The sequence below is a fragment of the Harpia harpyja genome, chromosome 4 (genome assembly GCF_026419915.1).
Source record: "Harpia harpyja isolate bHarHar1 chromosome 4, bHarHar1 primary haplotype, whole genome shotgun sequence".
NCBI lineage: Eukaryota > Metazoa > Chordata > Aves > Accipitriformes > Accipitridae > Harpia > Harpia harpyja.
In genome coordinates, this window is record NC_068943.1 from 70,052,782 (window position 1) to 70,070,799 (window position 18,018).

The following is an 18,018-nucleotide window of genomic DNA, read 5'->3' on the forward strand; positions in this document are numbered from 1 at the left end:
CTATTTTGACTACTGCTGAACTTTGAACAGGCATTTTCATTTCAGTTGCAAGATCTTATTAATTACCAAATGATATAATTTCAGTGCCCATCACTGTGTACATAAAGCAAGGGTTACCTTTTTCATACTATCTCCCCAGCCTGCATTACCACATTTAACTTGCTGTACTGACTGTTAGATGGCACCCTGCAATTTCATGAATATCCTTTTGCAATCTTTCACAGCTACCCCTTCAGTATCAATACCCTGAATAACTTAATACTGTCAACAAACTTTTTTGCCTCATTATTCTACCCCTTTTCCACAGCATTTATGAATACACTGAAATGCACAGATTCCCAGCACAAACCCACATAAGATTCCATCATGAAAAAAGACAATTTATTTCTGCACATGAACTTTTCCCCCATCCCCCCTTTTAGCAGTCATCTATCAATGTAAGGATGCACTCTTCATGGCAATTCAACTTCTTTTCAAACTTTTGGGGATGGATCCTCTCAACTACTTTTTGGAAATTCAAGTAACATCAGCCAGTTCTTCCCTGTCCACATGCTTGCTAATTCTCTCAAAGAACTCTCACATACATACATGGAATATTATTTTCTTTCATAAAAGTCACACCAATTCTTCCTCATTTTATGATATTCACCTGTGTCTTGTTTCAAACCATTTCAACTTCTTCTACTTCTCATCATTTCTAATTGATACCTTTTCTGTTCTTACATTCGTTAAAAAAGAAAAAAAAAAAAAGCCTTAAGACTCAGTTTTTAGTATCACATCCTAAAACAAGCACTTCTTCCATACCACTATCTTCATTGCAGTCAACCAATATTATCTGGAAATAGATAGAAATTGTCCTCACAGGGATTTTGTATGGATTTGTTGGACAATGGAAAAAGTCTCATTTCCTCATGCATCTCCTTCAGAAGTAACAGGTTCCAAATGCAACAAGTTACATAGATTTACTACATAAATGTACATTTAAATATCATATCCAAGAAAGAACCAGGCTGGCAAATAAAGCTAATTATAGTCACAATTTTGTATTTTCCTCTATCTGATATAACAATGTCATGATTTGTGCAGCAAAAAGCAATGGTGTTTAGAGCTAAGAAACTACGTAAAAGGCATAGTCCAGTGTACATAAAAGTTAGGTTTGACAGCATTACTTATACTCCCTTTCCCCAACATCGTTTTAAATAAAGTCCTATTTCCAAACTTAGGGGGGAAAAAACATGGACTTGCTCAAAGATTTAATGAGCTATACAAATTATACATTGGGAATAGGGGAAAGGCAAAAGGTCAGGTTGATGCTATAAAGCACTGAATTTCTGCTCTGTATTTTTTATTTAATTCTGTTAAGAAAAGTGATCTTCAAGAGAAAGATTACTGAAAGTCTGGGAATTCATCACCATATTTCAAATTTTGATTGTTCAGTAATGCAAACATTTTTATCATAACTGTAATTCAAAAAGTGCTTCAAAAGTTAATTCTATTGTAAATACCTGTAAAAAGTTAATTCTATTGTAAACAGCTGTAATTTACAAGGCAGTATACTACACAATGCTAAGCTATGGTCTAAAGTTTCTCAGGTGAAGACCAGGCAGCATGCACATGAACTACATCCTCTGTGGATGGTCAGTCGCTTACAGAGCAAGTTACTGCATCTTCATGGAAGGCAATGGCATACTATGCCTTTACAAAGTCCAGCACTTAATTCCAAGATCTTTCACCACTCTCATTCAACAGGCAAGAAAGGGAGCCAGACAGCTGTTTCCCTACCAAAATTTTGAATAAAAATTAGAACAAAGCACTACTTTTATTAAAATATAGCTTCATAAGTAATAGATCCTTTTTCATACCTCTGGCCACATCTTACAAAGGCAAGAGAAGAGTGGCTAGGAAATAATTTTTCATATAAGACTAATTTTGCCACTAGAAGGCTTGAAAGCTATGAACACCTCTGTTCTCATGTGATCCAAAGGAACAGATATTCATATAGATGAATATCTGTTACACTATTAGAGCAACTGAGGGAATAAACATTGTGATACTGATACTGTAGGACTCAGACCAATCTCTAAGTATGAGATTATGACCAGAAGTGCTGTCAGGGATATCAATTACATGTATCACTACTGAAATATTTTTACAGTCTTCCCTGGCTGCTACCAGGACACAACGCTAACCAGACGTGATATATAATAATAAATGTCTGTAATTTTGATGCGCAAAAGAAGAAATACTTAGAAGTCAAGCCTAATACATATTACCTTAATAAATTAGGTTAATTTCTTTCACATTTCAATAGCATCAAAATAAATCAAATCCAATTGTATATACAGAAATAGTCACTAAATTGCCTACCAAATATTTATATCACCACACTGCAAAGAACAAGAGAAGAGTATTGTCAGTTATTGCTTTAAAAAAAGGACAGAATCAACAAACTTCTATTATGTTGCATTTTACACACTCTCCTGAAATTTAACCTCTGGAAAAGTTACTTAAATTACATGAGCCCATCCCTCAGTGAATAGGATTTTTCCTTGATTCCAACTAGGACCTACCAATGAGAACTGTTATTTAAACCCAATCAGCACCTTGTTGCTCTCTGCACTGCACAGAAATGTTAAAATATATACCAAAGATGTGCACAAAGGATGACCAGAATGGCAGATGCTCCATTCTGCATAAGGTATTCAGTTTGGAGGGAAAACAACAAAAAGTTCTTTTCTTGCAGTAATCAACCAAGACAATATGAGTTGCCAAAATCCAACATTAAAAAAAGCACAGAATAAGAGAGGGTTGCAACTCAAGAGCAACTATCTTAATACAACTGTTTTCAAACACTTAAAAGTGCATGACGTGATTTAAATTAACAAACATAAAATAACAGTCAATATGCTTGATACCCCAGTGTGTGTCTTCCTTTTACTGTTGAACTTAACCGATTTATGAAAATTTCAAAAGCAACCGAGAACACTTACATGAAAAGCTTACCTCCAACACATCAGCTGTATTATATACCACTCTTCACATATGTTTATGTTTAAAAAGGACATCTGAATATTCATCCTAACTGAATGTATAAGCAATTAAGTGAAATAAGATGCAAAGTTAATACAGCGGTCTCTCCAGTCCATCACATTTCAGCACATGAAGAAGTCAGGTGTTACCATCACTGCCTTTGCTCAGTCCTTTTTCTACCTCTTTCATTTTGAGGAAGCAGAATTATGACTTTCAATTTACTGAACCTGAACAATTTGAGATGGAACAACAAAATTCCATTTTAGTTTTCATATATTTGAGCCAAAAGGCATATTACAGCCTATTTACAATTTCCTCTAAACCCTCTTCATTACTACTTTCAAAGAAAATTTTTAAGTTCTGTTGGTACAACTTGCTTTGTACAAACCGACTATAAACATAAAACTGGAATTTAAATAAACCACCTGGATTCAACTCTAGTCTCCTAAATTGCATGCAACTAGGAAACAGATGTTTAGTTCAGAATAGCCTCTAGAACATATTTCATTTGCTCCTAGCCCTTTACAAGCCATAAAATACAATTTCCCTTTTTCTCTTCATAGTAACTTAGGATGTTTACTGCATGGGAACAAAAAGCTTAGAAAAAACTAAATGGACAAAATAAAATAGCTACGCAAGACCAAGCGCTTTACCAATGCCCAAATTCCCAACAACAGAAAGGAAAGATTGATCAAAAAGTCCAGATGATCTTTGAAAGCACATCACATAAGAAAACAAGGAATATAACCGGGGTATTTCATCTTCTGCAATTTTCTCATCATTCCTGCCATATGGCTAATTTCCATCATTACCATTTTATCATGATTTTATAGCTAATTCTAGAAGACCAACAGAAGATCAGCCAGCTTCAGGCACCATGTCAGTCTCTGTAGATTTCCAGAGGTGAGCTTGTGGGCTGCCCGCACAGGAGAAGTGCCCTTTGTTCTTGTTGCAATGGACTGGTTTGGTAAAGTGTGGTGCAGTACGGAGTTAAATGCCTTAGAGTAAGTCTAAATACAATCACACGTCTACAATTTTGAGGTATGAAATATAGGGACAGATCCTAAACAGTATGAAAATCAAAGACTCACACATTTTCTCTGCCAACTGTTTCTAGGGCTCACAACAATAGCTGTCCCGTCATATTAATTTCAAAATGTTTTCTCCTTAGATATGGTTTAAAATCCCCAGCAGTCACAATGAAACTTCATGATTTAAAATTTTGAAAAAAATCATAGTTTATAGTGGGTTGCATTTCTCCAACCAATATATTTGTTATATAAATGTTCCTCCTTTCCTGTTATGTGTTCCACTTCACTCTTCTGAAAATTAAGAAGCAGTAGCTACTACTGCGTATCTGGTAACCATGCTATGAAGATCAACATGTTATCTGAAGCTGTAATTTAGAGCAGATTCAGAGAATAACCTATTCCTTTTCACATGAACCAGCTTTGTTTTGTTAATATGTATAGAAGATTCAGGATTCTGAAAAACTTCAGTCTGATCAGACCTTTCTGTAAGCTTCCAACAATCTGGTTAACACATGAAAACATTTAATCAGGTGAACATCAATTTAATATTTACTGTATCTTGAAGAGAAAAGGGCTTTCTTTCCCTGTGCCCTTTTAACAAAAAGCAAATAGCTGAGAACCAGCAAAGTTCAACTCTTGCTGGGATGCAATAGAGTGAAATATTTACATTTCACTGATACTGCTCTTAATGTTCCTGACAGCAAAAGGGAAATTAACAAATTCTTACATATTTTGCTGTATCTTGAGGGAATTCATGCAGTTTATAAAGATCCAGTGTTTCTTCTCTGAGGAACACTGAGATTATAAAGCAAAATGAAACTGAAGACCTTTTTCACATCCACACCAGAGGTTAAGAATGAAAAACAGAGACAACTTTTCAGATGTGTCCACATGCACATGCAAATATCACCAAGTTAACTTTTTCTTCTGAAAAATAAGAATAGAGGTAAACCAAAAGCTTTCAACCCAATTTGCTATGACAAAATTTACAATTATCAGACCATTAATGCAATTATCAGATAAACAAAAAAGAAGAAAGCTTTAAATGTACAATAGTTGCAGAATCCTTCAAAACAGCACAGGATATGAAGTAAGGTTGTACTTTTTTTATGACTGGTAAAATATTAGTGAGAGAGAAGAGGAAACAGATACAAGTTTTCTCATTTTCTCAGCAGCTAGGAAAAAAGCTCTGCAGATGTTTCAGGTGCTTCAGCCAATGTGAAACATGCAGCAGAATCTAAGAAAAATATCTTGCCAGGGAGTAGCTTACATGCCCTTTCACCGTTCCTCATACATAACTGCTAGTATCACTACTTGCACTAATCAAAGCCCTGGCTCCTCATTTCAAGAGCATCCTTTTTTTCACTCTCCCCAGCTATTCAGCATCAATCTCTATTTAGCATCTTCATGAGGCATACCATTTAGCTTTTTTTAGCATCAGCTGGCATTGTTTCATGAAAAAGCCGCCTCAGTGACTTAGAATATGCCATTTAAATAAAGTAGTCTAAAATAGAATATTTGACTTACACTTCTGTAGTTTTGTTCACCTATACTCCAGTGCTCAGTAATTAAAATGTGGGTTATTTCCAAGGGTCACATTTCTGAAATTGTAGTCAACTGAACTGTTCCCCACTGCCACTTAAAACATACCTTCTAAAGAAAGATCATGATAAAAGTGACCAGCTGACAATGAAGTGCAAATAAAGTATATAGACAACAGCATTGCCAACAAATGATCAGTGACTGTTATGTCCCTACCACTGACAAATTTCAGAAGAACCAGTTAACCCCAAAGTACCAATGATCACTTTACGTATCGCTTCTTATCTTACGTGGCTCTCAACCATTCTACACACCAAAAGCTCACTGTGACTCCACTTTAAGAGCTACACAAGGACAACCACTCGTTGTAACAGCTGAACCCCAGCCTAGCAATGCTGTGGAAGTTTTAATTGTGAATCTTGCACCCTAGAACACATTTAGATTAACAAGAGAAAAGGCATAGGAACCCACATCCCTCTTAAAACAAACTGTAATCACTACCTTAACCTTACAGTGCTTTATGTGCATCCTCATCTTAAAACACTTTAAGACAAAGCATATTCCGTCTCCATGAGGACAGTTTTCCATTCAACTCCCTTGTATATGAAAACATCAGCACCCAATTGTACAGAGAAAAGGAATTAAACTTTTTATATGAAACAAGCTCAAACGAACACAGCATTTCTGAAACGAATCAGAAGACACATGACTTTTTCAATCGTGGACTTCAAGGGAGCAGCTTTGCCTTATTCTTTTTTCTTTTTTTTTTAATATATGATTGGCCTTTCCACAATTGCCTCTCCAGTATCATAATATATTGTGTTGCCTGACAAATACAAAACCTGTAATTTTTCCACCACATTTCAGCTCAAATTTGTAGCACTGGATGCTAACAACTACTGTTCACTGGATTCAACAATATAAACTCTACAATTAGGTATGTTTTTACATTTTTTTTTAACCTATCAAACTACCCTAAGTAGGTTTTAGCACTGCTAACCTTCTAAATGGCTGTAGCGCAAAACTGCAGGTGCCAGCCTCAGCAACTTATAAAGCACAAGTGATTTTCAATTATTTGATCGAAGTGAGCATAGCTTATGCATGAGATATTTTTATTTTGTTTTTAAATAAATAGCATGCAAAAAAAATGGTAAGGGCAGCATCATGGACAGCAAGACTTAATGAAGCTTGTAGATGAAGAGATTTGTGCCTGTATGTGACTAAAGATATTGAAAAACTTTGAATGAATAGAAATGCTATGTTTAATTGAACTACATCAGTGAATTACTATTGCAGTTTTTAATTAAATAAACATCTAAGCTGAATTTGCCCTTGAAAACTTAAATAAATGTCCTTTCAAGATTCCTGTTATTCAATACTTAAAAGATACGGTTAACACAACAAAACAAAGTATTACTTCAAATATCCAGTTTGTGTTGTACTTAAAACTGATATGTGATCTCCATTTCCCCTAAAATAAATTCCAGTCCTATGGCTATTTACATGCCTGTAAAACTATTTACATTTATTCTACAGATTCATATTGAAATAAATTAAAAAGGAATTAAATGTGTTTCAGAATTAAGGCATCCATGGGTCTCCTTTCGCGCTTGTCTGCACACATTCTTCGCATCATAAAGTGAAAAATAATTTGGAAATACAAAGCTCGCCACTGCAAAGGACGAATACTGCAAGAAAACTCTGGGGAGTATAGCACCCAAAACCAACTTCACATACAGTACCTAAAACCAATGTGAGAATAGCTAGATTTGAAGCTGACAGCAAGACTTATAACACTGAACTGACTATGTAACAAATACTGAGTTTTAATTATGTAAGTCTGTAATTAAACTATTACCATCTGAGTGCCGGAACTGCGACAGTACACGTGCTTGCCTCTAGTCCATTTCAATTCCTTGTTAACAAAATACATTTCATAGAACATATAAAGAATTTGAAACATTTCAGTCATTTTCTTCTGTCAAGACCTGTTCTTGACTTTGATGTTGTGCTTTTCAGAAAAAACTCAGGGCCTGAACTGAGACCTGGAGGAAAATGATTCTGCAATGGTTAGCCTTCCTGATGTCAACTGTAGCAAATGATAAACCATGTGGTATAAACCACTGCCAATTACCTTAACGGTATACTAAGCCAGTTGTACAATATTCTATTTATCAGTTGCCAAGCAGTTTTAATCAAATAGTAAAACATCAACAATTACATGAAAACAATACTGAGCAGGTTTTATTTAGGAGTGTGACTATTTCTCATCTTTAAATTTATCTTTCCCAAGACTTTAAATGTTAGGGCTATTTTTCTATATATGATTAGGTACAGCACTGACAATGCCACGTATCATCACTAGATGTTGAACAGCTTTCCACAATAGCTGGCACTACTTCCAGTAGTCAAGTTCAAATAAACTTGAGATATTTCTTTCTAATAAAATCAATGACAAGCCTATGTTAATCACTTCAATTCTGACTGTCATATAGGATAACCGTAATACAAGATATTGCTCAGCTCACACACACATTTGGAGTAGGCTATGCTACCTGGATGGACAGCTACCTTTATTTTAGCTTCATTGCAGAATCCAAACACAACTCCTTCCTTTAAAAAGACCCAAACAAACAAAAAAAACCCCAGCGCCAGAAGTACCCAACCTGCAGACTTAAGTGTTTAAATGTATTCGGAATGTTCTTTCTAAAGAGTCATCTGCATTTCACCAGTAAGTTACAAAAACTGTTGTAAAACTGAATGCAAACTGTATAAGAGAAAGTATGGTAAAAGTTTTTGTACAATTTAGTCTATTCCATCGCCTGCTAAATTTAATTTACATCTATTTTAAACCAAAAATCTCTAGAACAGAACTCTGATGTCATTTCTGGAGTATAACATGACCTTAAAACATAATATAAACAAAGAAAAGGATTTTTAGAAGTGAAGTACAAATATTCTGTAAGTTAATCAAAAGCATTTAGGTACAGCACAAACTACAATCTATGGACTCATACACTTCAGCTACTTTACATATTTATTAATCATTTTACAGTTCTAAAATGCAAAATGTTTGTAGGTCAGTTAGACCAAAGACAACAACAGAAAGTTAAGTTAAAAGTCAAGTTCTGCACTGGGTACAGAGGTGTTAAGAGTGGCTAGCAATGACACTCAGGATTCCCCAAACTGTAGCAAGTCTTGCACCATTTACTTCCAGGATCACGGGTTTAGTCACAGCATCTTTAAAACCTTCCTACCAGTGTAGCCCAGCATTCAAATACAGAGACACAGGTTAAAACTGAAAGAGAAGTCATAAAAACAAGTCTATTCATAGATGCTGTCTATTTATACCATACGAGATAAGTTGGTTAAAATGTCATTGCCTGATCTTCTGCATTTTCTTTTCCGACAACCCAAAGTTTACTGGTTTTCAAGCATTTAAAAGATTTAAGGCATATTCTAAAGGTCTCCTCTTCAGTACAGTTCTCACCTTTCTTTCTAGTACTTATATCTGAGTGTTCAGCAAGTCAGACGGAAGTTGTTTTTCAATGTGAAAGTGAAGACTTTTGCTCACACTAGTAGGTATATACAAGAAAAAGGTTCTAATCTACTTATGTTCTTCTGTTGTTGCAACTAGACTGGTCCTTTCCCCCACCTGACAATATAGCACATAAGCCATTCAAATAATAAAACAGGAAAAAAAAGAATAGTTTCTAGCATTTTTTTTTCTTCTAGCGGCCACAATGTGATTTCTTCTACTTAAGAACTCAAATTGCACAAAGTGCAACACCTACAATTGCACATCAGTTACGGCTGTTCAACTGCTCCTGAGGTATTAGAAAGTACCGGCCCATTTTAAAAACCTATCTTATTGTGGCTTGTAGAAACAACATGGTTGGCACATTGTTCCACTGCAAATCAAATGAGCTTTTTACAAACCTAAACTAGCATTGTATTTCTTAAAATCATTAAAACCGTACTACATTTCCCACTGGGGGTACCAAGAGGGCAACCCAGAGCTCCGATATGTGAGCAGTCTGTAGAAGTATACATTGTAACCAGAGCTGATACTTTCTACAGTTAATATAAGTAAAAATCTGTTTTTTAAGACGTATGACTTCCTATAAAGAAAATATGTATTTATTTCCCTTGCTCTTACATTAACTCAAAAATATAAACAATACAAACTCTCGCAATGAAGAGGAACAAAGCTGAGATACCACAAGAACTATCTCGCAATAAAATAAACATTAACTACCAGCACAAAAGAGCAGCCAGATGCCGTATCAATACCTGAGCCTGTAAGCGCGTGTTTGTGGGTGCCGTAGCCCATTCAACACAGCGCTCTGGTGCAGGACCTGAGCTCCGCGCAGGACGTAAGGAATGTCTGCTTCCATCCTGACCACAGCGAATGTGCTATTCTCAAACACGGAGACGAGCCTCCAGGCCTTTGTATTCCCATCCCCAGATTTAAAACGTAGCTCCGCGAGGTGTTCAAGTGCGCGCTGGCCGGGTGCGGGCACAAATTTAACAACCGAGGAGGAGCAGGGTGGCAGAAGAGGCGAGGGACGCGGGGAGGAGCACAGACCCCACGCCTGGCGATCCAGCAACACCCCCCCTCTTCCCCCCCCCGTGCAGCCTCCTCCGGCCGCTGCGTGAAGTTGGCCGGGCATCCCCCGCCCCACCGCACGCCAGGCGCAGGAAAGAGGCCTCCTCCACCTCGGCCTCCTCGCGCTCCCTCCTCTCCCCTCAGCCCGCCGCCAGATCTATTCTTCTCCGTTCAGTCTCCCCCAGCCTCGCGGCGGAAGGAGTGTCGGGGGGGGGTGTCCTCCGTTACCCTCTCCCCCCTCCCCTTTCCCAGGGACGGCGACCACGGCCCGCTCCCGCCCGACACGGGGGGGAGCCCCCGGGGCCGCCTGCGGGAGCGCTCCCCCACCCCCGGCCCCCCTCCGCCGCGACGAGGCCCCCCCCCGGTTCCCGCCCCCTCCCCGCGACGAGGCGCGCAGGGAAGGCGCCGGGCCCCGGGGACCCGCCCGCTCCCCGACCCCGAGGAGAAGGAGCGGGGAGGGGGGTTACACACCTCGCTGTTGAAGGCTTTCACGGCCTCCATGTCGCGGCGGAGGCGGGAGCCGGGCGGCTTCTCTCCGCTGATGGCGGCCGGGCCGGGCCGCGGCCGGGAGGGGGGCTACTCTCGGTCTGTGTGTGCGTGTGCGCCTCGCTCAGGGGCCGCCGGGCCTCCTCGCCATGGCGGGTGGCGCAGGGGGCGGGCGCGGAGGAACGCGGGCCCCGGCTCGTTTCCGTCTCCTCCCGGCAGCGCTCGGCCTCCTCGCCCCGCTTCCCGCCCGGCGGCGCCGACGTCCCCTCCCCCGCTCGGCTCCGCTCGGCCGCGCCGGCAGGAGATGGAGGAACAACGCGCAGCAGCTGCGGCGCGGGCGCCAATATGGCGGACACACGGGGGCTCCTCGCAGCGCAGCTCCGAGAAGAGCCGAGAGCGGCGCAGGCGGCTACAGCGCCACCTGCCGGGCGGCGCCCGCCCGCCGGGCCGCGCCACAGAGGCGCTGACGGGATGGCGGACCGCCCCGCCCGCCCTCCTCCGCGCCGGCCCCGGCCCCGGCAGCAGGCGTGAAGTGAAGGGTTACGAGGACAAGGTGTTTAACGCCGCGGTGTTTCGTCACCGGGGGCAAATCCAGGAGTTCTCAGGACACCCTTTCCCCTGTTTCCGGCTGAAGGCCGGATCGCCGGAGGGAGGCGACCGTTTGTCTCCTCACACCTTGCCCGCAGAGCCTCACCTCCCAGCGAGGCCCGCCGGGGAAACCGGGAAGGGCATGCAGGCTTGAAGAAAAACAACAGGAAAAAGGATCAGCAGGACATTCTGTGGCATCCTGGGCAAAAAAAAAAAAAATCATAGTTGAAAAAAACCTCAAGCAATTAGCAAAGAATGTTATTTATCAAGAGGAAAGGAGAAAAACAAAAACGTCATAACACAAATAAGTCACAAGTCCCAGGGCACCCGCTACATGAATATTACAGCTTGACAATCTGACACCAAAAAGTCTCCAAATCCAGCACCAGGCATCAAGCCATTACTGTTTCATTACCCAGGGCAGCATATTCCCAGGTTAAGTTTCTGACAGGGTTCGCTTCCCCCTGAACAGCAGTGCTACCCATGTCCCCCACCGCCATACCACCCCGGCAGAGCACCTGCCTCTCCCTGAAGCACAAACACCTCACTCAGCTGAGAAATCCCAGCAGCAACAGCTGTATCAAAGAGGAGGACTTGCTTCCAGGGCATAGATTTTTTTGTTCCCTCAAACACAAAGGCTGCCACATGACTCACCTTCATCAGGGAGAGCCTCAAGGAGCTCAGAAGCCTTGAGGATGAAACCTTGGGTTTGTCTTTAGCTGCTGTTTTTCCAGAGCTCTGTTATGTTCTTTCAACTGTACTGACACAGTGGAGCTGTGACAGTGTGAATTAGCCTCCAATTTGAACTGCATTTCATTATTTTCCAGTCAAGACTCTAGGCCACGCTCTGGATAGACTGCACCCTCCTGCTCTCACAAGTGGCCCTCAGACTAGAGCCACAAGGGCTCTTCATGGACAGTGAATGCTCCCACTACAGACCAGAGTCAGGGAATTCCAAACTGAAGTGGGCTTTACTCAACAAACAAGGTAACTTATAAGTTAAGATAAGCATTTGAGGCAGACCTGGAATCCTACAGCTCCGTTCTTACAGAAACACAAGAGATATTATTAAGTCTTGTGACGAACAGAATTGGAAGTCATCGTCGTCCTGTGTCCCCCCCCCCCCCCCCCCCCAAGAGGCTTACTTAGAGGAAAAGCCCATCTCTAGCAATCCCTGTTGTTGCAGCATCAGGCCATCAAGAGGGTCAGGAAGATAGAGCAAATGCCCTGTTAGGAGAGGATAAGAGGACTGAGTCTGTTCAGACTGAAAAAAAAAAAAGATGGGCATGGGGTGGGGAGGGCACCCAGTCCATACCTGCAAAGTAAAACAGCTCAATAAGGCTCCTTAATATTTTTTGATTATTCTGAAACAATTGAATAAGGCTCTTTAACAGACGTACACAAGCAGGCAGTGGTCTTAAATTAAAACAGGGGAGGTTCTGACACAACTGAAAGAAAACCTTTTCCATTGTGAAATGGCCAAGCAGTGGAGCAGGTTCCCCAGGGAAGCTGTGCAGTCTCCATCCCTTTCCAAGGTCCCATGGGATAAAGGCCTTAGTAACCCACTCAGAGCTCACAGCTGACCCTGCTTTGAGCCAGAGATTGGATTAGAGAGCTCCCAAGGTCCCTTCCAAGCTAAGTAACACTGTTACTGTATGAACTGCATAGCTCAGTTCAACCTTCTGGCAGTCTTCTGCAAGAACCAGCCCCCCTTCATAGATGATTTAAGAGAAGCACACTATGCTTACCAGGAGGGACAAGGCCTGTGTTCCTCTTTTGTTTATTTTCCTGTGTGAATTAAGAGTATATAAAATGTGAAGAGGCAACTCCATTCAAATTGTTGGGGAGGCTTTACATGGGATTCATAGTATTACAAGAGCAACTGGTAAAACTTTTGGCTTTGTACTCCTTTGGAAAACTTTACTGAAATACTGTAGTTACAAACAATCCTCCTGGATCTGGTAGGTTTCCTTTCAGGTGAAATTGGAGCAAGTCTAGCTTTCCTTATTAAGACAGATAGAATACCACACTGCACAAGAAAAAGCTTTGCAAAAACTATTCTGAAATTGGCCTCAAAGTGACCGCAAAACTCCCACGCAGCTGCTTTTTCAGAATATTTATTCCAGAAACATAAGTTATTCCAGTGAAGGAAAGGGAAGAGTGAATAAAGAAGAAACCAGAGAAGGAGGGGTAGGATTTACACTTAGAGATACATGCACAAAGCCTTGACGTCAAAAGCACAGAGCCTGAACTTGCAACTAAGTGGTTCCCCTCCCCCTGTATTTAGCCTGTTTGCTGTAGGTCTGTGATAAACATTTAACAAATATATTTACCATTTAAAGAGTTTAGGTAACAAAGCCTTTTAACAACCCTATTGAATTCCAGCAGTAGGAAAAAAGCACAACCCTGAGTACATCCATGATCTCATAAGGAGCTAGCTATCATCCAAGAATAAGAAATAGGCTACAGAATTAATACTGTAATACATCTTCAATTATAACTAAAGGTTCTAAATTAAGCAAGCATACAAATGAAGTAATATCAAAACAGTATTAGTGCAGAAACACTGGCTCATTCTGGGGCAAGGCCTCCTTGCCCCATGAGACTGTCTAATTCAATGACTTGCACTATTACTCATAACATACCAAAGCTGGGAGATTTCTCATTGTGTTGTGGAGCAGAATGAGTGACAGCTTACTGTGCAACACAAGCTTTCTGCAGTTCCAATGCTCTGCACAACTGCCAAAACTCATACCAGAAACTTCAATTTTGCAAATAAGATCCCACTTGCTTTCCAACAGCAATTCCAACAATGAATTATATGTGGGATTTGCAATGATGGGGCACACTTCCTGTGTGGATGCAAACACCTAGCTTTACAATTCTGAGAGAAAAGCAAGACTGAATAGGTCTTTAATCTGCTATTTAGTGGGGGTTTTTTTCCATAAGAGAAGGTAAAATAGGTATGCCTGCCTTTTTCCTACTTCTGAGAAGTCCAGATATAGACTCAATAGATCACACAAGTGTCATACTGGCAAATGCCCTCAAGAAATCCTCCATCCAAGTGAGCAATTCCCTGTTGTTTCCTCTCAGCAGAGGAAACCACATGCAAGTGTCAGGAGGGAGAGCTGGTGCTCCAGTAGGGACAGAGAACAGAGGAAAGTAGATCTGTTATTAGCCACTTGTAGCTCCAGGTAAAAGAATGTCACTAAGTTTTCTTTGCAATAGCTCTCCACGCTTTTTTTGAATGCACTGCTGCAAGTCATCCTCCATGCACGCTGCCAGTATCTACTTAATTTTTCAGTACATTTTCAAGGAGCTGCTTACATTTTTGACTGAACTTAAGCACATTTCTCTCCTCTGTCCTTCTTCAAGTCTACCTCATCTTCCTCTTTCATTTGCATTTTCAGTTGCCATTCCTCCTTCACTATAACCATTGTAAAAGCTCTTAATATGTAACTAAAAGTATAGAAATAAATTTTCTATTGAACTTTTCCTGAATTTGTTAGACATATGTTCACATAAGGAGCTCTTTTTTTCAAGTACTTAGGGATTTCAGAGATTGTAAGAGAAATTTTGAACCTTTATATTTGTAACCACATATTGCTCATGATAGTCTGGTAATTGGGAACCCCAATAAGTTTACTACACGGTTCCTTCTGGTCAAGCTTGACTTACCCTGAATATCTGGCACTTGTCCTAGCGTGATGGTGTCAGACTCTCTCAGCACGACACCACAGAAATCACCTCAAGATTACTTTATTGGAAAAACACATTCAAAGGCAACTGAAGCTTTAATTTACAGGCCAGCCTCTGCTCTCAAATGTACACTCTGTAAGTCTGTGTTGATTTCAAAGGGAACTGCTTTTATCAGGAAAACAGAAGAAAGACTTCGAAATTACCTTCAAGTAACGTTTCTCAGACTTGCTTGTAGGAGGTTGGGATAACCTGATGCAAGCGTGCTGGCAATAAAAGTCACACCTACTGTGGCATTTCCAACATTGCTAAAATAAGCTCAGCCCGGAAGCATTTCCTAATGCTTTCTTATTCTGTACAAGGTTCTAATCTTGAAGTCTGAACTTTGTGCCATCCTGTTTCTGATTATAGTGTACAATTACAACGTAGAATGATCATTGTTTCCTATAGCTGCATACTCACCATTTAGTTCTGCTCCTAACAAGGCAGTTCTTTTAAAATAAAGGTCAGACAATGGTTTTGCAACAGCAATCATAGCACGCTTATATCATTTTAGTGTAACAGCAGAACTACGGGGATAGAACATCCTTATGATCTCAGCTTGCAAATACAGTAAAAGACATAACAAATATTTTATAGCCAATTCCAACCACAAACGTATCCATTTTTTGCTTGAGGGAGGCTCAAATTAAAACAAAATTAGAAATAGTTTTTCAGTAGATACATATAAAAATATGTACTGAAATCTTCTTCAAGAATTCAATTCCAGTACTAAATCCCCAAACTTTCAAAAATACACTTAAGTATTTCAAGGAAAATTCAAGGAGGATTAATTGATACATTTCAGACATTATAAACAGCAAAAGACTGTTTATTTGGGGTGGTGCTGTTTGTAGAGCAACAAGCAAAACTAGGGACAAAAAGCCTGAAGTGAGAACATTAGAAATGATGGACTGAGAATACTTTTTAATATATTAAAAAAAAAAAAAAAAAAAAAAAAGGAAAAAGTATTTACCAGCTGGCTCATGTTCATTTTGACATACAGGCTGACAGCAAGGAGAGCAGACCTCAACCAGTAATTTGGATCATTCCTTCACATTGTTACTTTCTCTATCCTGCCCATACATGTGAAAACTCCAACTTGCAACGATAAGGCTGCAAAACCAGAGTTCTTTCTCCCAGTCTGCTAAGACAATCTCATTACAGAGCATAACAAGTGAGCACAATACATTAAGAGTCATTTCCATCATTTCTCTCTTTACTGTCTCAAGCAAATAACATAGGAAAGTGAGCAATTTCGGTTCAAGCTTTTTTTTGTTTTAATTTGCTTCAAGCTTAACAAATGAGACCTAGACTATCACATTCATTATCTTAAAAACACCTACATAGACATGAAATCCAAATTTTAACCAATGCCCAAGATCACTTTTTCTATCAAAAGAAAGAACGCGAAATACCACAATAAAGAGAATAAAACCACTAGGAAGATCTCCTAGGCATAGGCCTTTGCCACAGATATATATGGAACTGGACAAGTTTTTCTGCAGTGGTTGATCCAGACTCACAGCATGCATCTGTATTCCAATGCCTACCAAAGTCACAATCTGTAGAAGACCAGAAATGAAGGAACAGCCAAAGTTTATTTCATACTTATTAAACCTGACTGTCTGCAATGCCTAGTCGACTACTAACAAAAAACGTTTGAGGAAGAAAGAGATGAAATATGCCTTCTTATCACATTGAAAGTTTTCTCATCATGTTCAGCTGTTAAGCCTGATTTTCCAGTTTCAGGACTACTTTTCTGTCAAGTTATGACCTCATTACAGTCATATCAATTGCACTTTTTTTGTCTAAAAAGATGGAATTCTTACCTCTTCTATTATCTTCCAGTAAACAGTAATTCCAGTTAGCAAAGTAGATTATTCCCTTTCACTTACTTCCTCTGTTAGATCTTGTACAGTGAGGCTCAGGTCACGAGCAATTCACACAGCAATAGGAGAGACACTGGAAGTCCATGGTTGCACAGACTATACAGAAAATCTGTTTTCTTCCCAAAAAACATGCTTGTGCTTTCAAAAGAACAGGTCAGTCTGACTGAAAGCCTTGCACTGGAAAAGTTAAATGGAAACAAGCAGAACAGAGATGATTACATGTACGCATGCAAGGTGTTGGCCAGCATAAAAGTCAAAGGAATTTTAAATAGCCACCACCTTACCTGGGGTGATAAGGAAAATCCTGGAAAAAAATCACTGGCTACTTACAACTTTTGCAGAAGAAACTTACATAGCTATGCTTTCTTTATCCTTTCATATACCCATTCCAATGTGTTTACTGAAAACACATACTAGAATGATAATATTTGCTATTTACACTATTAACTGTGTTTTGAAATAGTATGTGTTCCTGGCACAGCAGTTAGCTTTTTGTGTCAACACTCAGACTTCTCTCTAGATGCCCTAATAAAAATTTCTTGATTCGATTAAAGCATATATGGTTGGAGTAAAACAAGCAAAAAAAATGGGACCCATTGAGTGTAATGCTCAAGTTCTGCATAAGGAAATGATCATCCTTCTTGCATGTTATTAAACACTATCTGTATTCTTCAAGCAAGGCATGAGCACATGCTTACTAGTTTTTGCCATTAGTCAGACCATCTGTAAGACCATTAGATCAGAACTAAACCAAAGGAATGATGACAAATCCCTTTCTTCCTCCTCCAAGAAGACTTACCTGTCCAAGCTCAAAGACAATACAAAGATTTAATAAAGAAAATTGCACAGCAGATATTTAAAAACAAATCACAGGGTATGCAGGTCAACCAGGTATCCTCCTCTTTTGAAAGTGTAGGCAGAAGAGAGTAAGCAGAATCCCTGATGTAGCACGAGATGATAGTGTGGCACACATGGAGCTTGATGGGAAGAAATACAGACACCTCCAGTGTGTGCAGGATCCTTTGTCCACTAAAGTCAAGTGTTTAATAATGTCTAGAAATACCTCTTAATGGTTCATCTATCCAAAAGATTCAAGAGTCCACAG

The 18,018-nt window shown here is 40.0% G+C and overlaps 1 protein-coding gene across 4 annotated transcripts in view; it reads right to left on the bottom strand.

Moving 5' to 3' along the window:
- Positions 1 to 11,075, bottom strand: part of SCAF8 (SR-related CTD associated factor 8) — a 166,048-nt gene extending 154,973 nt beyond the window's left edge. For all 4 annotated transcript variants that reach the window (XM_052784658.1, XM_052784656.1, XM_052784659.1 and 1 more), the window contains exon 1: positions 10,684 to 11,075. In XM_052784658.1, the coding sequence (XP_052640618.1) occupies positions 10,684 to 10,713 (30 nt within the window). In that variant the 5' untranslated portion in view covers positions 10,714 to 11,075. The remainder of the gene's footprint in view (positions 1 to 10,683) is intronic.
- Positions 11,076 to 18,018: the final 6,943 nt, after the last annotated feature.